This window comes from Miniopterus natalensis, chromosome 1, assembly GCF_054644295.1.
Source record: "Miniopterus natalensis isolate mMinNat1 chromosome 1, mMinNat1.hap1, whole genome shotgun sequence".
Taxonomy (NCBI): Eukaryota; Metazoa; Chordata; class Mammalia; order Chiroptera; family Miniopteridae; genus Miniopterus; species Miniopterus natalensis.
In genome coordinates, this window is record NC_142081.1 from 142,664,602 (window position 1) to 142,691,093 (window position 26,492).

The 26,492-nt window shown below is 34.3% G+C and overlaps 1 protein-coding gene across 1 annotated transcript in view; it reads right to left on the reverse strand.

The window, feature by feature from the left end:
- Nucleotides 1-26,196, reverse strand: part of BANK1 (B cell scaffold protein with ankyrin repeats 1) — a 249,140-nt gene extending 222,944 nt beyond the window's left edge. The window contains exon 1 of the mRNA XM_087816091.1: nt 25,804-26,196. Coding sequence (XP_087672217.1) covers nt 25,804-26,185 — 382 coding nt within the window. The 5' untranslated portion in view covers nt 26,186-26,196. The remainder of the gene's footprint in view (nt 1-25,803) is intronic.
- Between the last annotated feature and the right edge of the window lie 296 nt (nt 26,197-26,492).

The following is a 26,492-nucleotide window of genomic DNA, read 5'->3' on the forward strand; positions in this document are numbered from 1 at the left end:
AAGAACATAAATCTACTTTGTTTTAAATGTTCATTTTTTTCCTGGCACTCTAACTGCACAAACTCTACCAGCTAAAGTTCTCTCATCTGTTAGCCTGAATGTATATCTATATTTTATTCTTGGTACTTTAGTCATCTAATTTTAGTTCATAACATGCAGGGTAATTCCAGTGCAAAGTACATGGAAGGAGATGCTGTCTTTGGTGGCCTGTGTATTCCATTTTGCCTGCATTTCCATTCCGTTTTATTTATTACTTTTTCTCCTTTTTTCCTACCCTTTTCCTCTCCTTCTCCTATTCCATCACCCACTACTCACTCTTCCTTTAAGGCACTTTTCCTTCTGACCTCTTAGCCAAACTTGCTATCAAACGTTGCCACTTAGAGTGTGGTCTTCATACCAGCAGCTTATAAGAAATGCAAATCCCAGCCTCCACCCCAGACAACGGGGTGTGGTGAGAATCAGCCTTATAAAAGGTGGTTGAGGCCGCTGAGCCTCAGCCTAGGATCCCGGAGATCCAAGTTTAATTCCTGGTCAGGGCACATGCACGGCTGCGGGCCCAATCCCCAGTCGGGAGTGTGCAGGAGGCAGCCCATCAATGATATTTCTATCTCTCTCTCTCCCTCTCCATTCTTCTCTCTGAAATCAATTATATATATATATATATATATATATATATATATATATATATATATACACACACACACACATATATATATATTCTAAAAGGTGATTTAATGCACATTGAAGTTTGAGAAGAAATGTGCAGTAACAATTTTTACCTTGATGTGATGTTTCCATAATATTATCATAGCATAAACCACTAACTAAAATTATATCTGTCTCCTTGTTTCTTGTCTACCCATATAGAATGCAAGTTTTTGAGATGAAGCAATTAGTTCCTTTTCTTCACCCCTGCGTCTCCAATGCATACAGTAGGGCCTTTCACATAGTAGATGCTTAACATCTGTACAAGTAGACATAATAATATGCTATGTATGTGTATGCATAGTAGGTTCAATTATTTGTTTGATTTAATGATTGAATAAATCCATGCCTAACTTGCTCTTTGGGAAGGAAGGGGGATGGCTGGTATCTCCTGGACAGTAATTTATTCCATCTAACTCACTCTTGCTTGACTGTCTAAAGGAAGTACATCTGTACTTCAATCAGTATAACCCTAAAGCCAGGGACTAAAAAAACCTAGAGAAAATCACTATAGCTTACCAAGTACTAAGCTTGCCTATTGCTCTGCTACACATTTTCATTTTGTACTTTTTCTGAGCATTACTAAGGCAATATTAGCATTACCCATGCCATCGACAGTTATTTCCTGCAGCTGGATATATAAGGCACTGGGATTTAGAAACTGCAAGGTAAGTTAATGAAACAAATCCTAATTATATACTCTATGAAGAAGTTCAACATGAATCAACAATAATCCCTTTCAGCAGATTGTCCAGAATGAAATAAAATCAGTGTACTGAAAAGATTGCAAATAAGAACTGACCATTAGACTTTAAATTATGGTATCTACTGAATGGCATTGTAAAGCTTTTAATATTGGTTATTACATTTTTTAAACCTAGGCTACAAGAACATTCTGTGTATGAATTGAGCATTCCAACTTTGAGTGTTAATAACACATGGGACATACAGTTCATGAACAGAGGAATACTTTTTGTTTTCTTAAAAATATTCCATTGAAATATCTAGGACATGATAAGGCACACCCAACCCAGACATATTCAACAATTCACAGTTTTTTTCTGTTATTATTTTCTTACAATTGAGGAAGAAGCAGCATAGATTGATCTGGACAAAGATTCATAATATACAGTTGAACAGTGTTCCAAATCAGGTTTTAATAGCATGACACATTTTTTCTTATGTTAGCTGAATAAAAACCATATATATATGGAATATTACTCAGTTATAAAAAATAATAAAATCTTACCATTTGAAACATCATGGATGAGCCTAAAGGGTATTATGTTAAGTGAAAGATGAGGAAAGATAGATACTGTATGACTTCACTTATATGTGGAATCTAAAAGACAAAATAAATGAACAAACAAAATAGGCACAGACTTGTAGATAGATCAGACCCATGGGTGCCAGAGGGGAGAGGGTTGCGGGGTTGGGTGAAAAAGGTGAAGGGATTAATAAGTACTAATTGGTAGTTATGAAATAGTCATAGGGATGTAAAGTACAGCACAGGGAATACAGTCAACAATATTGTAATAACTATGTACAGTGCCAGGTGAGTACTTGAAATGTTGGGGGCAACACTTTGTAAAGTATATGATTGTCTAACTGCTATGCTGTACACCTGAAACTAATCCAAAATAATGTTGAATGTAAACTGTAATTGAAAAATAAAATTAAACAAAAAAGAATATTAAGAATCAAAGATTCCTGAAAATTAAAAAGTGTATATATGTATCTATATGTGTGTGTGGATATATCCACATATATATGTATATGAATACATATCAGTAAGTATACATATGTGTATATATTCATATACTATGTGTATATGAGTACATGAGACAAGAAAAATATTACCATCATCTTAACAGTGATTATTTATGAGAGGTGGTAGACAAAATTCATTTTAAGGATTTTCTTTCTCATTCATTTTCTATATAGCAGACTTTCAACAATTCATAAATGTTATTTTTCCAATTAGTCAGACAAAAATGAACATCATTAAGAAACTATTAATCATTTTTATTGAATGAGAGAAGAGCAGCAATTCCATTTTTCATAATCAAATTTATGTATTTTTTATTTAAGTAATATTCTTTATGTATAATTTAGAACACACAAATAAAGAAAAAGAAGAAAATAAAATCATCTATAATTAATTTTATTCCCTAGAGATAACCAGGGCTAACTTTTTTATCTGCATCCCCCAATCTTTGTTTGAAGACTACAAATGCATATTATTGAGAAATCAAAATGGGACAATCTTAAATGTATTTACACTATCAAGTACAGCAATAGAGCTTTATATTCCAATGGCTCTTTGCAATCAAGTTTTTCCCATACATCATACTTTATTTTGAACACAGACACTTAAAACTATAATCCCTGTTCAAAGCTGGAATACAGAATTTCTGTCAACCATTTAAAACTATTTATAGATAGCTTTGAAATTCTGTGTCAGAAACTGTTCCTCCCCCATATATTGTTCAGCTAAATAAGATCTTTTATTCCTCTTCTAATAAGTTAAAAGAGGTGAAGACAACACAGTACGTTGCATTAAATGGGGTTAAAAAATAAAAAGGTACAATTAACCTAGAAATAAATTAATAGAAACATTTGTAGTAAAATCAACAGCAAAATCTTAAATTTTGCAAAGTATATTATTATGAGGATCTTCTGGTCCTTAGTTATAAAATAAAATTTCAGTACTGCTTAGAAAATGATTTGCATTTATTTTCTTCCTAACAAACTTGAAGTAGTTTAATTAGTTTCACCGTGCTCTGTATATTCATACCTTCCCTCTCCCTCTCACTCCTATATGTGTGAGTGTGCGTGTGTCTGTCTGTGGTATGTGTGTAGCTGTGTGTGTGTGTGTGTGTGTGTGTGTGTGTACATATTTTCTATCTCCTAATTAAGAACACTAATACCATATGCAGTTTTGAAGATAAAGACCATTATGACGATTAGGTGTTCAGGTTGGCCTTCTCAGAAGTGGGCCTTAAATGTGAAATGGTGACGAAGAGAGAAAGAGACAATTCGAGTCATTGAAGCCATGCTCCCATCACACTTGTCTACAATCTCCATGAGACTGAGGAATGGATAATCTTGTTCACTGTTGAACACATGATAGGAGCTCAATAATTATTTGTAAAATGAAGGAATCAATATCTTATAATCAGAAATGCTAGAAGGTGATGCTGCAAGGGGAATCAGATTGAGTGGAAAAGTTCCAACGTCTCTTTGCAAAGGATCTATCTGGAATTGTCTTTCCTCTGAAACTCAGGGCACCATCCACATTCATGACAATTTTAAGGTTTCTGTTTTTGGTATTGCCTTCGGTACAGGTATTTACACATAGCTACAGATCCTAGTGTGACAGGCTCCAGGAGAATGCACAGGGCTAAGTACAGGGAAGCAAGAAAAAGGCAGGTTTGTCTAATCTGACCTCCTCAGAGGCTCGTCAGAGAAGGGCACCAGCCTGCGAAGTAGCTAGACTTGGAGAAGGCTAAAAGGGAAAGGAGGGAAGGCACTAGAAGGACAGGGACAGGGCCCTAGAAAGGCAGGCCATTAAGAGAGAGGAAGGCACGTCTTTTTACAATGTGTAAAGGTTAGAGAGGCCCCTGCCCTTGGAAGGAGTAAATAAAACAGGCTGCACATTTGTATTATCTAAGTAACAATAGAGTTACTTTTTTTCTCCCATGAATTAATGATTAAATTAGATAGCAAAATCATGAATATTAATTTCAAATATTAATTTCATTTCCAACCCCATGCCTTTGCCCCTGGACTTGAGTTTCTCTTCCATCCTGAGTGGCTACATTACCTTAGCAAGTGAGTCTAACTCCTGACCTTTCTTCCCTTTGCAATGCAGCAGGGTCTGCTGTAAGTTACTGTGCATAGTGATGACTTCTTCTAGCTTAGCACGCGAAAGGGAAGCTATAATAAATGCATTGCCTAAAAGAAAAATTATTGTCAACAGAGATCTGCTCTAAAATGAATGCCCATAATTTTATAGACAAAATTCCTCAGGAATATGAATAACAGCTGACAACTACTGAACATTTACTATGTGCTAAGTACCATTCTTAGTTCTTTTCATGTACTAGCAGACAATACAATTCCAAGAGGTAGGTGATAATATTATCTCAGTTTATCATTTTTTTAAATTCTTGAACAAACATTTATGGAGTACCAGCTATGAACTAAGTGCTGAACAGGACATTGGGGTGCGCCTTACTTCACAGAACTTGCAAAGTAATGGGTGGAGTCAAATGCATAGAGGAGCAGACGCTGGGAAGTACTGGGAAAAAATTGAAGCTAGGAAGGCTGGTGGGGGGGGGGTCAAGGAGATGGGGTGGGATTTGCTGTTTTAAATGAGAAAAATCAGACTTTGAGTAGTAAATTAAGTAATTCCCCCAAGGCTAGCTAGCTATTGCTGAAGCCAAACAGCAGCTAGCTAGACAGACTTCAGAGACCCCCAATCACTACACTATACTGTTTCCTCAGCCACAGTTAAATTCATGCATTTGACAGTCAATTATCACAGGAATGATATGATAGAATCAAAGACACAACTTTTTCAGAGCTGTTAAAAGCAATATATGGCTCAAAACTCCAGTGAAAATGTCTAAGGCATCAATTCATACAGTAATATAAGACTGTGTTCCATTTGACATTAAATTGATGTCCTAGTTAAGATTGCTGACTTACACAAAAATGACTATGTGTCTGTGTCTGTTTACCATTCTTGTTGCTCACTGAATTATCTCACAAGAATGTTTTATTTTACATAGAGCTTCCAGGGCTGGCTTGTGTTTGGTTGGATTGATGCTCACTGCCAGAGAAAATGACTCTTACGGTGTCAAAACATGTGGAATTGCTACCAATAGGGAATGGCAATTCTTCCCCGTCTAAATTGGATTTGAAAGAGACAGATACATTTCTGATTTTTTCCTTCAAATATCTTCATTCTTTACATTTATCTAAGAGCAGAACTTGAACTTTGATGGCAAACTTAATTTGGTATTTCAAAAAGATATTCACCAACATTTTACACATTTTAAATAGTAATCAACATCTTAAACTGATACATCTAAGAATATATCCATAGAAAATCAGGGACTTCATACCTAAGGATTTTATTTTAACTTTCAAATTATATAAATAAAATCTTCAGTGCTGTATGTATGTAAATAATTTTGGGACAAGTTATAGTTTTGCTTTGTATTTTCATGTAACTAGACAAAATGACTTTGAAATTGCCTGCTTCAACATAAAAGCAGTCTTTTAAAGGATACTTTAATTTTTTTCACTTTCTCAGGGCTATTATATATAAGTATAACCTTTCCTTAACTTGAATAAAAACTGTAGAAACTGAGCCGACTCACCTTTGAGGCAGAAATAGGTTTTGCTTTTGTCTCATTTATTCAGTGAGATGTACTAAAATAAGAAAGGACTCTTGGCACTTAGGCTTAGGGAAACTTTCCTTGGGGTTTACCTTGTTGATAGATACAGACCCCTAAGTCTGTGTTGGGGTAAAAACGGATAATGTGTTGAATTTGGATTAAGTCTCAAATACCCAAGGTAAAGGTTTATATACATAATAACATTTAATCCTCACAATTATCCTAAGAGATGCATACTATTATTTTCTGATTTTACTGATGAAGAAATGAGTTGTTAAAAAAATTTTAAATTGTCATAGGTCACAGGACTGGCGTCGAATCCAGGACTATCTGATACCAAGCCCTTGGCCACAGAGTTAAAGTTTCCAAGGAAGGTAAAAGAGCCTTGGCTGGTCCACAGCTTGGCTCACACAAGCACACTTCCTTCTGTTAAGAGTGAAGAGCACTTTGTTGGCTTCATGTGTGATAACTGTCTACTGCCTCCGTAGCCATTCCCATCTCCTAGTCTCTGAACATAACCATCATCTTTCATTCTTTTGTGAAAGATTCAGAGGTAGCCAAAGAAAAACCAATACATCACTGATGTAATAACTGGTAAAAATGTATTGTGCGCACACCAAAAAAACAGTTTGCAAACCAGAAGCACCCAAATCCAAACATGGAGTGGGGCTCAGGGATGTACCATTACAAGGCAGCTTATAGTGAGAAAGTGGTGTTTCATGGTGATTGGTGATTAAGCCAAATTAATAACTGAACTGGTTTTGTCTGCTCAGGGAAACTTCAAGGTTAGTCTTCATTTAATTTTAATGCTTTCATGCATGCTCGTTTCTTTTTGCATCTAGTGCCGAGTCCCATTCCTCCTCCTAATATCCAACATTCCCCTCAATGGTTGCTTCCAGTGTAAGACCATTTCCAGCTTCCCTATAATCACAGTTCTTTGGATACACTGTACTTCATTAGAAAGTGCCAAAAGGATCATATTATTTACATATTATTGATTTCCCCTGTAACTGATGAGCTTTGTTTCCTTCTCAACTCCAGGTACTTACCAAAGGCCTGCCACACGGCAGAAGCTCAATAAATGTCAATTAGCTAAAACAATTATTAGTGGAAAATCAACCAAGCCAAAAGGGAGAAGATGTATTCCAAAGAAAGGGGATTGTTCCTTATAGGCAATAAATAGATTTCAGAGGAAAATTATGCAAAGTTGAGGAATGAGGGAAAACAAAGTATACAGACATCACACTAACTAGCATGGGAAGTGGGAAAACATTTAAACACAGATGATTGAATTTTCTTGGTTAAGGAAAAAGCATTCTTAACATTTAAATGAGTTTCAGGATCATAAAAAAAAAATATATTCCTAATATCTAAATGTAACAATTAAGAGGAAACATTATAAAATGCTTGATTCTAATGTTTTAATTAACAATGAGAAAATACATCCCAAATATAAAATAAATTAATATGAAGAAAGTATATAAATTCATGAAGATCAGAGTAATTTGTTGTGATTCATATGCTGATGAAAAGGACACGATGGGCTACCATTTTATGTTATTAAATCAAGGTTAATATGATAGAATATCAGAAAAAGTATAAAGTAAGAAAGAAATATTGACAAGGAAATGTGAAAAAAGCCTTACTATAATGAATTGAGACCAATAAAAGAGGGATAAATACTAATAGAACAGGAAAAACTGATAATTTTTGTTTGCAATTTTGAAAGATGATACCTAAAATGATAAAGAATACAGACTGGTTAAAATAGGAAATGTTTCAAATGGAAATTTCAGAAATATATTTATTTTAAAAGTTTTAAACTATTACTATACTATTCCAGACAGGAAAACTTTCTAAAGCTCATTTAGCTCATGAGAAAGATAATTGAAATGGAAAGACAATATAATACTGTATTCAAGTAAAATACATTGCAAGCTTGTAAATGTAAATCAAAACACAGGGCCTAAGACATAAAATATATTAAATTGTGCCCCTTCTCTTCCACCTAGAGTGTGGAGGTGCGTTGTAAAGAAAGCTTAGAATCTGCCCACATCTGAAAATATAAATGATGGGTGAGGAGAGGACTATTGCCTATGATAGCATTAGCCTCAACAAAGCTCATTCCAGTTATTGCAACCTCAAGTTTTCATCCCAGACTCTGAAAAGTAAAATTCTGGATGAAATGCTCTGGTTAAATTTAAGTATGTATACACCTAAGAAATTAAACACTGTCTGGTACTCCCAAAGTACCCTGAAAATTATTTTTCGAATTCAACAAAATATGCCCAGTTGCGTATTTATTTGAAATGTAGGTGCTGAAGTATCTGATCCACATTCCAGCTCTGTCACTTTCTAGTTACCTACTCGCTCATATTTGTATTTTTACTTAAAAATCAGAATGAGACTAGTACACAAACCTCATTGTTTTTGTGAGGGTTAATTTAAAATGTGCATGAAGTTCTTATAACAACGTTTGACTCATAGAAACTCATAAATGAATCTTATAGAAAGAAGTTTTAATGTTAGGAATAAAGGAATGGGTCAATCATGAACAAATAATGGGAGAGAGGTAACACGCTTCCTCATGCAGACACTGCTGGCGTTTGAGAACTGGACTTGGGAAAGGAGGAGCTCTGTCTCTGACTCAGCACTGCATTCTTTATCATTTTAGGCATCATCTTTCAAAATTACAAACAAAAATTATCAGTTTTTCCCAGGCTCCTCCTCACTTCTGATACTATGGGTCCTGAACCAAAAATGTAATGTCTCCTAGTCTCAGTTACATCATTTATCAAATAAGAATGCTGGAGAAGACATTATTTGAGACCACTTTTAACTCGAACTAGTCTATGATTTATTTATAAAAAGAGATTTTTAGAAATAATTCTTCATATAAAGTACTAGAAAAATTGTCATTATAAATTTATATCTTCTATCTTTCATAATAGTTCATCTGTTTGTAGCTCATCTCTAAAAGACTATGTTTGCTTCTTCTTACATCAATATTTTACACAATTCTGAGTAATTAAAATGATCTATGAACCTATATATTAATCCTTTGTTGTTTTATTATGAACTCTACATTCCAAACTGGAACCTTTCATTAGAGTGCAACATTAACTTTGGTGAAATTTTCATTTTCTCATGGAACAGTTGTTAATATATCATTTCTGAGCCAAAGGCAAAATTTGACATCCTGGCCTATCTCATTTCAGATTTTTAAAAAATGTTATTCCCACGTTCACTCAGCAGTATAGCCTTACTTGCCACTTATGTTTTGCCTTTTCCTCTAACATATTACAATATTGTTTTAAAATGATCCTATGTACATATTTGGCAATTATTCTCTTAACTTTTAAATAGCTGATATTTTATACTATAAAAATTTATCTTTAGAATAAATATGACAAAATGTTAATAGTGATTGCCTCTAGGTATAGTCATTCTGAGTGACATTTTTTCTTGCTTACATTTTCTGTACAATTCAGATTTTTTACAATGAAAGTATATTATTTTTATAATTAGAAAGAAATAAATTTAAAAGTTTTAAATATTTTTCTTTGGATTTTAAAATGTATCTCCATAATTCAAAGTTGATGTTATGTATTTGTTAAAATTAAATAAAATATAAAATTAAATATTTGAAATTATATAGTATTTTTCTTTAGAAGGAGAGTAGGAAGAAAATGATTGTATAACTCCTTTTTCCTAACTTCTGAACAACTTTGAAAGACTAAGAAACAATTACAGATTAGACATAAACCATAATTTCTCATATTTTAAAAGAATTTAAGTGAGTTATAAATTTTAAAAAAATATATTGTGTATGGTATAGTCATTATGACTGATGGAACAATAATTGAGAAAATCCCCCTTGCTTAACAAGCTCCAGACTAGAGAAAGGAATGACAGGGGATTGGGTGACATTCAACTGGGGATGAAAAATACATGTTCTCAATTACCATAATTTTAGCTAAATTGAATTTCTGTTGAGGTACTTGAAGAAAAGGAAATGTTGAAGAAAAGCTAAGTTTCTTCATATGGGAAGCTATTAAAGAGATTGATGAGCATTACTTATATTCCTACAAATACCTTTTATAGTATTATGATACTATTAACAGGACCAAACAATACAAATGTAGGATGAACTTAAGAAGAGAACTTGTATTGATTTCCATCTGGCCCAATATTTCTATTATAATTCAAAAGAAAATAATAAATGCAGAGTAAAGAGTCCAACCATAAAAATTTAGTGGATAAAGATAGTTACTGGAAATGCATGTAATTTTAACTCTGCTTATGCAATATGTAAATGGGCATATTTTTAAAAATTTCAGCTCTCCCATTTTATAAGAATATTAAGGTACTAGTAAAAGTAATTTGAAATATCTCACAAACTTAAGGTGAAAAATACATATCCTATATGAGTGTAAATGAATTCCCATTTGCTGGTATCATAAAATGTCTGACTTTTTAAATCTATTTTTATTTCCCCACTTGATTTAAATGGCTTATTGTGTTTCTTAGTAAAGAATTAAGTTAAAATATAAATACCTACCACTTTATTCCCTATGTGAAATATAAAATATGGTAAATCAATGTTAGATACATCACATCGTATCAAACTGTTAGTTGATCTGATACGACCCCATGTTTTATCTTCCAGCATAAACCTAAGTTGGATGAGAAAATGTTACTGATGTGAAGAAAATAAAAGTTTGAGTGTCTGTCTAGGAAAATAATTACTAAGACCAGTAAATTGTTGGTTACCAGCTAGAGTAAGGCCTGTTTAAGCAAACACAGCTCCCACATAAAATTTCCTTCCAATAAGTTAATCATCACTTGAGGGTGGAGTCCTGTGGACCTTAGATTATAGATTTGTAGGTTTCAGGATATTTTGCTTTTTTGCTCTCTATATAGTTTCTTCCCTTAAACACTATAGTTAATCTTCAGAGAAGCCTTAGAATGGTGCTTTTAATACAGCAGGTGCCCATTTCCCATGTGGAACTGAAACATGAAAAGGGAAACTAGCTTTAATAAAAACAAAAAAAATCACCCAAAGGGAGTGGGATTTTTGGAGTAGCAAAGAATGACACAAGCTAGCTATTATGTAGTTAGTAACATAATGATCCTGAGTGATCTGAAACAGTGCTCCTTAGTTTTGATCAAAAAGGAAAGTAGTATAAATCTGACATAGAGGACACTACATTCATAATATAAATACTGTACAGTGAAAGCTACCCAGAGTAGTGTTCAAAATGCCATTGGCAGCACAACTAAAAGTATCCTAACCAAATGCTTTTATTTTATTAGCAATAAGTAACTTGTAACTACACTCTAGTGTCTAAGACTAATAAGCTACTAACAATTTTGGTGTTTTTGAATTTCATCCCTCAATATATATAATAATGAGCCCAAAGTGGCATTAAGAAACAATATGAATTAAAATAAAATAATAAAAAATAGAATTCAAAAATAAAAACTGATTAAAATTAAAAAGACAAACTTCTTCAAAGAGAAGTTGAATAAGTATCATAAATTGAGGAAAACACCTTGAAACCTCAGTTTCTGCTGTCTCAGAATAATTGGAGCTACATTATTAAATCATGCAAGTCAGGGAGGCTCTCTGGGACAAAATAAAGCCTTGTGCAAAGCATCACATACCTGAACTCACATTTATAATTCAGACTTTTTGAGTAATACACTTTTCAAACAATCCATCATTTTAATTGGAATTCTGAAGTTATAATGAACTATTAGTTTCTTAGAGAAAGAAAAATAAAGCAGCTATTCAATCCTTGAATCTAAAAGTTGGCAGCTAATAATTTTTCAAACCTTAATATATTCTAAAAGTACAAAAACAGTTCTACGCCCTTTGTCCTATTTGTACTATTAGAATTGATCAATTATTGTCTGAATTAGTGAATAATCAATGTAGGTGTTTTAAGTCGTATTTCTAATTTTCTAAAATATTCTACATAATAGTTGATTATGAGCATCCTGTCAGATGCTCTGAGGCACTTTGAATTTACTCTGTAGGTGATACCCAGCCCATAACTGTGTGATTCAGAAAGATAGAGAAGAAAGACAAAGGCCACCAACAATGAACTGTAACAGAAAAGATGATGACCTAGGCCACTTGGATGGAGAATGGGAAGTAGATGCATTTCTAAGGCAGAGAAACTAATTGAGGGTGGGGGAGTGGGAGGTCTCTGTGATAGCACTGGGGTGATGGGGTGGTCGAGGTGCCTTTAACTAAGGTAGTAAACACATGGAGCTATTATTTTAAATGGAGGGAGGGCAGTAAATCTGAAAGGGGCACATAAATAAACAATGTGAAATTTAGGGAAAAAGTGCAGACTAGAACAGTGATTAAAGAGGTTCATGAGGTCATAGCAATTTTCATAATAATACTAAGTTGTAATTTGCCTATAATGGTGCAAAAGTAAGGAAGAGTAAAACAACTGTCACCTAAGCATTAATAATAAAAGGCAGTGGCACCAAATTGTAGTATTAACCGCCATGCACTTGTGGTTAAAATAAATGTTAATGTCATATATATATTTTAAAAAAACATGAGATACCACTAACAACCATTAGAATGGCTGAAATTAAAAGACTGACCAAGTGTTGAGCAGGTGGAACTCTCAACACTGCTGGTGGGAATGTAAAAGGGTGTAGCACCTTTGGAAGACAGTTTTGTAGTTTGTGCTACAAGGACTAATGACACTGGGCATCTTTCCATGTGCTTACTTGGATATCTTTTTTGGTGATGTATCTATTGAAATCTTTTGCCCAGTTTTTTTTTTGTTGCTTTGTTTTCTTATCAAGTGGAGAGTTCTCTATATATTCTGAATACAAGTTCTTTAAAGTTGATTTTCTACTGATTGTGCATAAAATTTTCCTCCTCTTTGTATGCTGGATAATTTTTGATTCGCTGTTTGACATTATGAACTATACCTTCTTGGGTGCTATATGCCTATAGATATTCTTGAGCCTTGTTCTGGGATGCAGATACATTACTTGAAAATGGTTTGATATGTTTAAGTCATGCTTTTAAATTTCTCTAGGCGTGGTCAGAACAGTCTTTAATCTAGGGCTAACTGAGCTCCCAAAACTCAGGAAATACCTAAATATCCTACCTAATATTTCTTGGATTATAAGATTTTTCCCCCTCTTTGTGGGAACACAAACTATACCCCAGCCCTGAGTTCCTGGGCATGTTCTTTGTCTCCCCGGTTCCCTGTCTGGTCAGCTGTCTCCTCCCCAGGACTCTGCCTTGAGAATTCTGGTTGCCTTAACATCCTTGTATTCCCACCTTCATATTCTGAACTCTCAAAAACTGTTCCCTCCACCTGAGTTACCCCTTCCTGTCTTAGAGCCTTGAAACTTTCTCTAGCTGGGGCCGTTATAGGACTTACCCGTTTCCCCTGAGGGATGTCCAGCATCTGCAAGTGGGAGTTTCATATGTCAGTCCATTTTGTTTAGCTGTACTATACCCTTATTACACCACTGCAGCAAGAAGGGAAGTCCAGTGTCTGTCTTTATAATATTCTATGTGGCAAAATGCATACTGCTACAAATTGAAGTTCAATAGTTATCTCAAGGAAAAGCACCTGTGCAATTCTTTGAATTGCTGCTAAAAACAAAAGGGGTATCAGTTGTTGAGTTTTAGTGGAGTACTAAAAGAGAATGTGTCTGTCTTTTCTAACTTCATATTGGGTTAGGCAGGATTTTATTCATGTACCACATGTTGCTAATGCCAGTAAGAGACTCAAACTGAATTTTACTAACCCAGACATTAAAAAGTTTTGCAGCCCGGCCGGGCATGGCTCAATGGTTGAGCACCGACCTAGGATCCTGGTGATCGGGGTTCGATTCCCAGTCAGGGCACATGCCTGGGTTGTGGGCTGCAGCCGATCAATGACTCTCTCATCATTGATGTTTCTCTCTCTCTCCTCCTCCTCCTTTCCTCTCTCTGAAATCAATAAAAATATGTTTAAAAAAAAAAAAAAAGTTTTGCAGAAAAAATAAAGCCATGGCACTTTTCACACTAATTGATTTTATTTTGAAAATATAGCCCTTTTACATAGATATATGTTAGTTATGTTAACATGTAATAGATTTGTTATTTTTAAGTGAATCAATAATTATTTCTTAAAAATTCTACATTTTAATTTTTGACACAAAAAATCAATAGATTTAACTAACATAACAAAAGCCCTCCAGGGTTCTCAAAAAAATTTAAGAATATACAGTTGTCTTGAGAACAAAATGTTGAAGAACTGACAACCTACGATTATAGATTTGAAAGTCTTCAGCTTAGAGAAAATGTTTTAAACCACATTTAGGGACAGTCAGAATAAAAAGACGAAGGAAAGACATCTGAGAGATATCCTTACCTTCCTCTGGTTGCTCAACCTCTATACATTCAGTCTGTCCTTACCACTTGTTTATTTCATCCTTTTAGCATCTTTCTAAACTGTCCCCTAATATACATTTCCTATGCAGGCTTTCATCATGTCTCTCCTATCCCACTGCAGTATCTGTCTTACCCAGTCATTCTAGACATTATCTATATACCACACTGTCAGAGTGATCCTTAATCCTTAGATAAATCCTCTATAAACTTGCCTGGCTCTACCTTACCCATATTTGAAAGGGCTTTGAAATCAGTGCCTTGCAGATAACATTCAACCTCCATAGAAATAAGAAAAACTCCAGATTGCCTCTACATCAAGCTAACTCTCCAGCCTCTTTGCACGAAAACACCTGTAAGTAAATTATAGTCATTCAAAGGCACATGAAATAGATTTGCCCTGGTCTCAAAATAGTTGTTCGTTTTGTCACATACCCCCAAAATGAAATAGCTTAAGTAAAGAAAAACAAGTGATTAAAACTTTCTAGAGTCATTTTTTTCACCTTCTATTTATGAGTATCAGTCATTACCGTAAATATGTGACTAGACAATAGTTACTCAAAGGTTTCCTTTCTAATCTGGTAAACAATGGTAGGATTGACCAGAAATTACCTGAACAGGATGTTTAAATGACTGAAAGCAATCACCCAACGTAGTGTCTGCACTTTCTGTTCACTGCAATTGACTGAAAATTTTTAAAAAGTTATAATGGACAGTGGTAATAAATTTCATTGTTACTATTCGGGTAATCTATTTATAATCTGAGAGTTTTGAATTTACCTGCAATATTCTTTTTTAGCTATACTATCACCATAGTATGGTTTCCCCTACCCTAACCCCTTCATAACTCACTATAAATTACAGGCAAGGGCATTAGAAGAAAGAACATTCAGTAAAGCTAAAAGTAAACTTAACTTTTAGAAGCAGATTTTATGCCGCATTTTCTTCAAACACATCCGATCAAAGGTCAGCACACAAAAGCAGAGTTACCAGACATCCTTGCCAAGGGGTTTATCACTGGGAATACATAAAGCCATGTCTTCACCTATAATATGCTCTCCCCAGAAATATTCCCATGGTGGCAATTTGCATAACACAAATGCTCCAATTTAATGAATGTGCACTATTACACTTATTTCTAACCTGCTGTTATAAACATAAACCAGTAAGTTTTCTTAAACTGTAAAGTGTACTATGAGAAAATTAGTCTTTCCTTTGACATGGCCCTGAATTCAACTACCTGATGCAGTGTTACATGTGCCAACAAAACATGAAAATTAACTAAATCACATCATGCCTGCAAAGAAATGGTTCTGCTTATTGTCTTTGATAAGTGACAGATGCTGAGTAAGATAGAACATAGTTCTTTTTAAAAGAATGTGTTTTTGTTTCAGTTAAAGAACGCTGGATAGGTTATTTTGAAAAAAGTGATTAAATATCAACTGTTTCTAAGGAATCCCTTTCTCACATAAATTTAAGTGTAGCTTCCTGTTTCACTGGAATTTTTAAAAAGAATGTTTAATTACAGCATTTTATAATCACTGTTTTTCTCTTAAATTGAAATGTCTGCAAATTTCACACTGTCAACCCACTGAAACTTTATGGGATGTTTCATTTAAGGGGTAGGTTGTGACAATGAAAATAAAACATGAAGGTAAAATAAAGAGAAAAGGCAGGTTTAGTTGTTTGGCTCATGAAAGAGATCTAAATTACTTGAAATTTGTAATTTTTCAGGGTCCATGTTATACTTGTTACTCATAACAATTTATTTTTTTCAATTTTAAGTGTTTCTAGTAATGTTCATGAAAATATAACAGACCAGGGAGTCTGAAAAATTCAACCCTTTATATCAAAGCTAAAATACTGCAAATAATAATTTAATAATAACAATAATTTTTCATTCATGAATGGCTGAAGATGAAGTAAAAAAATTTCTCCGAGACCAAAAAAATAAATAAGCATGAACTCATAGTATTAAGGGAACACATCAGAATCCATATGTGGTCTGAGTTTTTCTGCCCATCCCTAGTGATCCTGAATTTTAAGGTGCTCCATACTCATTGGAAAGGACACACTGGGACATGAGCAAAGTAAATCAGACCAAAAACTTTCTTATAAATTGAGTCACCCAAACCTGCAAAAACAAATTTTCTTTCTCAGCCTTGGCTCTGGGTAGAATAGAGAAGTAGAAAGATTCCTTCTTGAGATTTCCCAAACTAAGAGCATTCACATGGAGTTAGACCTGGATAAATTCTACCAAAAAAATTGCCCAAAACTACAAGGCAAAAATTCAGTTTAAAGTGGTCCCAGGTGGAAATTCAAGATCTTGGCAGAAACAAACCTAAATCTTTTGTTTAGCAAAATACGTTAAAAATCTGGCCTCAAAGGATTTTCACAGATAGAGTTACACATTACATCAATTAGAATAAAAAACATACCAATAAACAAAAATCTAGGAGACTGGGCCAGCAATCCACTTACTACTATTTTCAAAAGAAAGAATAGAAGTAAATGTTGATACAATGAAAGAAAGAAGATAAATAAGGCTCTGAAGAAGCCAAAGACTATTAAAAGAAGCAGTCTTTGATGAAACACTCAAACAGAACTCTTAGAAATGACAAATGTAATGGCATGTAAAACTGAAATTATAGACTCAATGACAATTTTCAAAAGCTGATGAGACCCAGTTTAAGAATCTGCTATCCAAAGGCTAAATCCGAACATAAGAATGAACCAAGAGAGAGAAAAGGAGAACAGATGTGACAAGGTGGTTGAGAGACATGCAGAGAGAATAAGAAAGTCATGCAGGTGTTTAAATCAGAGCTCTAGGAGATAGTTGGGAAAATGGGAAAGAGAGACAATATTGGAAGGTGCAATGGCTGAATATTTTTCAGATTATGGAAATAAATGAAACTTCAGATCTAAGAAGCTCAAATAATTATGTACAGAATAAATTTAAAAGTAAATACCTAAACACACCATTGTAAAACTGAAGAAATCCAAGCACAATGAGGAGATCTTAGTAGTTGCTAATGAGAAAAATAAATTGACTACAGCAGAATGGTCGTCAAATAGCCAACTTCTTAATAGCAACATGGACTTGAGAAGAGAGTAGAATAATATTTTCAAGGACTGAGAAAAAATAACCTAACTGCTGTATCCACTGAGCCTATCTTCAATAATGGTGCAAATAGAAACTGAGGTAGTTTATTACCAACAAAGCTCACTGAAGTGAATTTTTAAGATACACTTTATGGAAAAAGAAAATGATCTCAGGAAGAGAGTTGAGATGCAAGAAAGAATGGCATATAAAGAACAGTGTAAATATGTGGTTTAAGCTAAACAAATATTGATTCTCTAAATATCCAAAGCATGGGAAAATGTCAGGTAGAATAATTATCATGTACAGTTGGAAAAGGAGATAGTTCGGGTTAAAGCATGACCAAAGGCCTTTATATATTTTTTCAGAAGAAAGAAAAGATAAATATCATTAATGATTAAAGATTGTTAATAATATTAATTTAAGGTCTAAGTCAAGTATACATCTTAAAGTTGCTAGGATATCACTGAGAGAATAAAGTAGCATGCAAACGGAGTGGGGAGGAACTCAATCCAAAAGGAAGCAAGAAAAGTTAAAGAAAAAAAGAAACAAGAAAATGAAACAAAAGAAGCAGCAACAAATAAGATGGCAGAATTGAATCCATATGCATCAAGTATTATAATCAATATATAGCTAAATTATACATTAAAAGACTAAGATTTTAAGACTGAATTTCAAAAATCCAGCTGTATAACATTTATAAATGTATAAAAAAAGGGCAAATACATAAAAATAATTCAACATAAAAGAATGTAAAGATATATACCACATAAATAACAAGCTTACCTAATGGTCATAAATAACAACACATACCAAATATGGAGATAAGTGTTCTTTTCCAGCATACATGGAATATTTTAAAAATCAGTCAAATAGAACTCAGTAAATTTCAAACTATCTCAATAATACAGATCACATTTTTGGACCATACAACGAAATTTAGAAGTCAATGACAAAAAGAAAAATTAAAGCCCATACTTTTGTTTATTTATCATATTTCTAAAGGAAAAATCAAAATAAAATTTAAAAATTTTTAATAATTTTAAAAGTTGTAAGAATTTGTTGGCTATAGATGAAGAAATACTTTGAAATTATAGCTTTAAATGTTTATTTTCAAAAGGAAAAACCGTAAGGTGCACAAGAACTAAGCTTTTTAAAATTCAAAGAAAGTAAAAGAAAATAAATATTAAATATAACACAAAAATAAATAAAATTTTAAAATAGAAAATACTTTTTTAAAAATTCAAAAGGTTATCATTTGAAAGGACAAATGAAATTGACAAACTTTGGGGAAGATTAATTGATATAAAAAACAAGATTATCTTAAAAATAAAAAAAGAGCACACAATTTCATATCAAGCAGATATAGAAAATAAATGTTACAAACAATTTTATGTCAATAAATTTGAAAATAATTGAAGTCAGGATATTCCTAGAAAAATAAAACAACAAAAATATCTCAAATAGAAAACTTGAATGGTTCCAAACTCTTAAATATTTCAACAGAAACATTCAAAGAACAGTTCATTCACATGGGAAAAATAATCTGGAGTCCAACCACACATTGCACACAGAATTAATTCCAGATGGATGTCATACTTTAATGAGAAAAGTCAAGAGTTTCAAATATTTAGAAAATATATATATGACCTAAGAGAGGCAAAGATTTCTTAGACAGGATATATAAATAATAAACTAAAAAAAAAATATTGACATATATAAGTATATTAAGAGCTTCTGTATATCAAAATTATTAACTATAGCCATATTTCATAGTCTAGCATCCAAGTCAGGATTAAATATTATATGTAGTTTTTGTGTAACTTTAAATTTCTTTAATCTGGAACAATAATTCATCCTTTCATTTAGTTTCTTGACTATAATATATTTGAAGAATACAAAAAAAAATTACTTTGTGGAATCTAGTTTAGGTTTGTCTGATATCCCCTCATGATTAGATTAAGGTTGTGTATTTTTGGCAAGAATATCACAATAGAACTTTTCATCTTTTAAAAAAGTGAAAAGCCCAACTGCACCAAAAAAAATTTATAAACCTGAACTTAAAAACACAATTTGTACTCTTCTGCTATTTCTTGAATGTTTGGAGTGCTGAAATGTTTGAGAAAAAGAAAGTTATGAGCATTACATTTTTAAAACAGAAAGTAATAGGGAGAAGAAAAGGAATTGTCAAAAATAATTACAAAGAATGTAATGAGAGTCATAAATAAGTAATAATAAAAGTTGAATAGAATTAGAGATGAAGAAAATATTTTTCAAGAAGGAAGAATGTGAGATGAATCCAGTGACAAAAGCGTTTCCGCAGACCTTGGAGGAGCTGGGACTCCCCTGAGAATGCGGGGAAGGTGCCCGGTGGGCGAGGTGGCGTCGGGCAGAGGGTGAAGGCAGGCGGGGCCGCCGCGCTTGTTCAGCGCGAGGTGATGCACTGGCTCTGGTGCGCAGCAGCCCCCCTGCCAGCCACCGAAGCACCCAGGCGGGCCCTGCCTTCCAGGAGCTGAAAGGCCGGGCAAAGGGACAGGCCTGCCTTGAAAGGCCCTGACAGCCCACCGACCAGGGGCCAGGGGCCCGGGCTCTCACAGCAGCGCACATCCCGGAGGGAAGAAGAAAACAAATGCATCTGCAGACTTCGTTTCTGCTGCGTGGTGGTGGGTTTTCTTGTTTTGTTTTCCCAGTAACTCTACTGTGTTAAACTGCTATTCTGCATTTTAGGCCTCTTTTATGCGGAATGAAGCTAAAAATTTAAAATCCTTGGCTTGGTAATATGGAAACAAAATGTTAAGATTATTTATGAAAGAATTAACAGCTTTCCCACTACCATTATGTCTCTCATTTGACAATGAAAATACAATAAATATGAAATATTGAAATAGGAAATAAAATGTGAAATGTAAACATTGTTGTTGGGAGTTTTTTGTTGTTTTTTGTTGTTGTTAATCCTCGCCTGAGGATATTTTTTCCATTGCTATTCAGAGGGAGTGGAAGGGAGGGAGGAAGGGGGAGAGAGAGAGTGAGAGAGACACACAGACTGGTTGCCTCCCACACGTGCCTCGGCCAAAGCGGGGAGCAAACCTGCAAACCAGGAACATGCCCTTGACCTGGAATCGAACCCGTGACCCTTCGGTGGGTGGGCCAATGTTCTAACCACTAAGCCACATTATATTATATTTTAATATAAATACAAAAATATATTCATTTATACAAAAATAAAATAAAATAAAGCTTAGAGAGAGATGATGACTCACTTGTTGAGAGCAAACCGGAGTGCCTGAAAGGGTCCAAAAGCGAAAGATGTAAGAAGAAAGAACAAAGAGCCAGGGAGGAGGGAGACTCATACAATGTGCCCTGATCACAGAAACTGGTCAACTTTTTTTAAGGAAATGATTTATAAACAACAAAGTATACAATGGTAACACTCAGGAATGTTAATTGTTTTTATATAAGTTTGAGATCAGATCATTTATATTAAATATAAACATTGCTGTATGAGACCTACACGTGTGGAAAAACTACAAGCAGAAAATGAGCTAAAGATACAAAAAATAAAGAAATAGGAGACAGAAAATGGACGAACAATGGTCAAAATAATTATACTACCCACAGAAAGGTGGGAAACACATAGATTTGTGTTAATCCTAATTTGGGAATTAGAGAGACAGGAAATTTAGCTTTCTTAATTCCTTAAAAGGAAATAAAATCCTCAAAATCAAAAAACAAAAACTAATCAGATTAAACATGAATTACTGTATCTTCTTTATCTGTTTTTAGTATTCAGAACTTGTCTTTGGAACCTTGATTAATTATAAAATATCTTTCTCTGTCGTTAAGTTTTATAAAACTTTTTCTGAGCTTTCTTCCTTATGTGAATATATTAGAACATTTAATTATTTTCATGACTATTCTCGTTATCATATCATGCTTCTAAATAATAAGTTCCCTTTCTTTTTTATATAATTTCTCTTTAGGATAGAGGGGAAGTCACAAAAGGACAGTAAAAACTGAACTCCACATCTTTCATTCTATTTCACCCATTTTTGGAAAATTAAACTTTATGTGTTCAACACAACTGGTAACATGAAACATAAAACAATTTAGCAGACCACTTAAGCTGTTTATTAAAACAAATTTATTATTTCATAAACTATGGCAATTAGTACTGATTTTGTAAAGGAACTCAACCCATATGCTTGGTTTGCAAATTGCTTAAAGATCCACATTCTGGTTGCATGCTTGTAGTTAAGACAAACTTATCATCCTTGAATGTGTTTTCTTATGCATGTTGTTGTGTTTTTCATTTGGTAGGTGTATCTAAGTACTGTAAAAAATCAGTCTAAAATTTGAATGTGGGAAGATGAAAGCTAACAATGTCTTCAAAAAATCATAGTTTTCCATAAAGAATGAGTTTATTTCTATTCAAATATCAATAGGAAAATAATCTGAAGATATACCAGAATACCACTGACATAACCACTCACCATAAAACAAAACACTACAACAGGTTTTTCGTCAATATTTTTACGAAATAGTGACAGCATAATTTAAGTAGCCAAAACAACCCTGAGTTCTTTAAGCAAATAAAAATGATGAGTGTGAAGAATCATTCAAAACTGTGCCACCAATTTACAGTGCACCTCTGTTTTAGGGGAGAAAATTAGCACACAATTACTTATACTTTATGTGCATTTTATTGAAATCTGTTCAAAATTTCCAGTTGTAACATTTTTCCTTTTCAACCAAAAAGAAAAAAACTTAATGCACTTGGGGAATACTAAAAAAAAAAAAAAAAAAAAATCCAGAGATAATAAGAAACTTGAAGGCTGCCAGTTTCAAAATTTTAATGTACAATCAGCATTTCCCCTTTCTATTCCTCAAAATCATCTCAAACATTAAGAATGGGAAACAATTATGGTAATATCCTATTTACGGAAAATAGAAAACTGACATTCTAGACCTCCAGGTTAATGGAAATGGTTTCAAAATCAGTGATAGCAAAAGGGGTGCCATAGGAAACAGAGAAGAAAAACCTTGAAGGATTAATCTAGAAACTGCAGATTTTAAGAAGAGCTAACAAACATACTTTCCTCTAAGGGTAGAGGCCATACATTTTTATATTGTAGACGTGACTCAACAGTTTCAGACAGAAGCATCTGTGGAAGCAGGTTGGTTCCAAAAAGCAGAGAAAGTGGGGCTAAATGAGGAACTGTACTGAGAAGACATATTTGCAGAAAGCAATCTATGTCTGTGGAAACAGAGAAGTAAAGTCTTTCATTGTGTGGGAGAAAAACGGAACAGAACAAACAACAAAAACCCACAATGCCTATCTTCTTTGGCTAAACCAAAAACCCCCACAAAACTCACTTTGTTCAGTGGCACAAAAACAAAACAAAACTAGGCAACCACAGGATCTATATAAAGATTCTACAAGAGAAAGAGAAAAAAGAAAACCAATGCCACATCAGGAACACACACTGAGAGCATGTTGCCATAAGAGAAATGGAAAATTGTGACCAAGCATTTCACCATGAATTTTTAAAATGTAATAAATAGCAACCACCTCTTTGAAGCAATTATATATGCCGAATGCAAGATGTTAAGGAGAGGTTAGCAAGACAAGATCAAGAGATGAGTTGTAAACTTCCAATGCTCAGCCAAAGAGTGCATTCAAAAACAGTAAAAGAACCACAAAAATAAGAGAGAAATTGGAAGTTATACGGGGGGAAAGAAAGTGCTGAACGCACAATAAGACAGCAAAAACTGACATGATAAATACAAACTAAGCAATGAATATTAATAATCAAAATGAATTAGAGAGGAATTGTTGAGTGTATCACAAATAAAATAAATCCAACCTACACATAAAAGGAATCCCTGAATAACAAAATCATCATAGTAAGATAGAGCAAATATTCAAAGCTATAAATCAAGGAGTTGTTCCTGAAATAAAAGACTTGAATTTACATTTTGGAGAGGGGGAGGGGGATGATACAAAAATAACTGTGTCTCTGGGCAAAATAGCTCAGAACAGTCAGTGCTAAGGTAACATCCTAGTGAAGTCATTGGACTTAAAATGCAAATGAAGAGTCCTTTTGTTAACCAGGCAAATAAGATCTCCCTAAATTCTACATGCCAGAAGAAAGGTGAGCAACAGGGTCCTCAGTCAAACTGTACTTCAAGTACAAGGCAAGAAACAAACACTTCTGAACATGCAAGATTTCAGAAACATTGCTGCCAAGGGCCCTTCTTGAGGGATCTATGAGAGGGAACTTATCCAACCAAGAGATGATTTAAAAAATCAGTAACAGCCTTGGTTGGTGTGGCTCAATTAGTTGAGCCTTGCCCCATGCACCAAGAGGTAGCTGGTTCGATTCCGGTCAGGGCACATGCCCGGGTTGCAGGCTCCATCTCCAGTAGGGGGCGTGCAGGAGATAGTGGTAGGTAGATGTTTCTCTTTCCCTCTCCCTCAACCTTCCTCTCTCTCTCTAAAAAGATCAATAAAAATATTTTTTAAAGAATCAATAACAAATCTGCCAAGAGCGTGAGGTCTTTTTGGAAGCAAATCCTCCCCCAGTGGACAGTGGAGGCTTCCAAGTGATTTTCAATCTTTGCCAGGTTGAGCACAACCTCATGAGATGCTCTGATCTAGAACCTCCCAGCTGAATTGCTTCTAGATTCCTCAACCATGGAAACTGTGGTAGAATCATTGTTTGTTATTTTAAGTTGCTAAATTTTAAGAGTAACTTGTTAGGCAATAATAGATCACCTAAACAAGGTTTTAAAAGTATTAAATTTGAAGATGTTGGAATGCCAGAAAATAGAAAAAGGATTTGTTAAGGAGAGTTGTTGATGTGCTGTGAGTCCCACCATCCCCCTCAGGAAGGACTGAGGGATATCACCATCCTCAAGCACAGTGATAAGGGCTTCCAGCAGACCCCTGGGGATTGATATGGGTGCTCTGGATTTATAGAACACCAAGACTCATGTTAGACCCATGTCTGGAAATGATTAAAGGCAAGAGGCTGTGACTGTGTTGCTGTTCTGAGGGCAGGATGCTGGTGGCTATGCTGGGAATGGCTTGCATGTGGAGTCTGTCAGGGCAAAAGACAAACGAATCGTTTTACAGATGGACGTGGACCAGGCGAGAGAAAGGACCAGCCAGGAGATATCTCAGAGAAACTTTGATCAAAAGAGACAGACACATGAGGGAACCGTGGAAATCAGCAGTAAGAATCTATATAAGGTGGACCACCACAACTTGATGCTTAGAGATGACACACTCATCTCATAAGGGAACCGTGGGTGGGACACTTTCCATGAATGAGGAGATTGCCAAACAATCCAGACATATACTCCAAGAAAAAGAGTCAACACTTAATGTCTGATATGGCCGCTAGAAAATAAGAACCCTTCCTCTCCCCTTTAGGAGGAGAAACTGTAGCTGGAAGACTGGGAGTTAAAGGTGAAATGCAGGTTGAGAAAACCAGAGGAGCTCACCACAGCACCCCTCCCACACCAAGCCTGAAGCAGAGAATGGGGCAAGAAGCTTTAACCTTAGTAACCATCAGAGTTTTGACTAATACATGGAACTCTAATTAATTAATGAAGGAGCCCTTACATTCTGCTCCTTAATGCAATGGATATATGATTAAGACTAAATTTGTTCTTTATAATTAGTAAAAACAACAGTATTTCATACCAGTAAGAGGTATCATACAATTATCAACAAAGCAAAAGCTCTGTCATTCTAACCCACACCTTCAAAAATTGGACAGCTACTGAGTAGTAACAATATTGCAGCAAAGAATCTTACCTCAAGTAAGAAACCGGCTTCCAGAACCAAACTGCTATATAGCAGCACAGCATACCATTTTTGTTCTACCAAGTATGATCTCATATAAACTGCCCTAAGAAATATATTTATAAACCATTTTTATAACAACTGATAAGCCTTTAATTGGAATATAGCTAAAAATTCAGAACCTTTATGCATTTTGAGGAAAGTGCAACATACTGTTAAATATATTTGCTTTCATTTTTTTCTTTTTTATCCTAACATCAGATATTCATTGTTAAAAAAAAAAAACACTTTACATTTTTTTTAATAATAAATAGACAAAAATAAAAACAAATTGATAAAGAGGATTTGGTAACACTACCTCCAAATATGATGCTCTCGATTACAGAGATGTAGTCTTCAGGCCCCTGCTCAGTTGAGATCTCCCATCTGCCTCCAGAGATATTTAACAATTTGTAGAGCTGGTCTGAACTCGTCACCCCACACAGCAAGGTAACCACGCTTTCTGGTGGATGAAGTACCTTTTCCAGGAACTGACATTTCTTTGGAGTGAGGTCTTTAAGCAGGCTATCTGATAGTATCAAAAGTTTGCATTCGTAAGAGTTTAAACTCTGCAATTCCAGATCCCGAAGAGAGTAATTCTCCAAGCAATACAGCAGGATTGCTTCCCTTTTCACAGTATGTGAAAAAACTTCCCTCAAATACAGAGCCCATTCCTCAGCATTTTCTTCATATATCATCATGATGTCTCTTGTATTTTCTAGAAAAAGAGAAAATAATATATTAATTATCTTATATTTAAAATTCTAACAAATGGTTATATTGTTATTTCTCAAAAACCTTAATGTACTCCTTAGGGAATGTATTAATTTGCTTATATGAGAGACTAACAATATAATTCATACTATCCTCATCATAATCATATGTGATTAAACTAACCCTTCAGGTGCAACACAGTTCATGCTTTGTGCATGTCTACACTGTACTCACAGTACAAATGTGAGCCTGGGATGCTCAACAGAAGTGAGTGAGAGGCCTGGTGGTAGAATA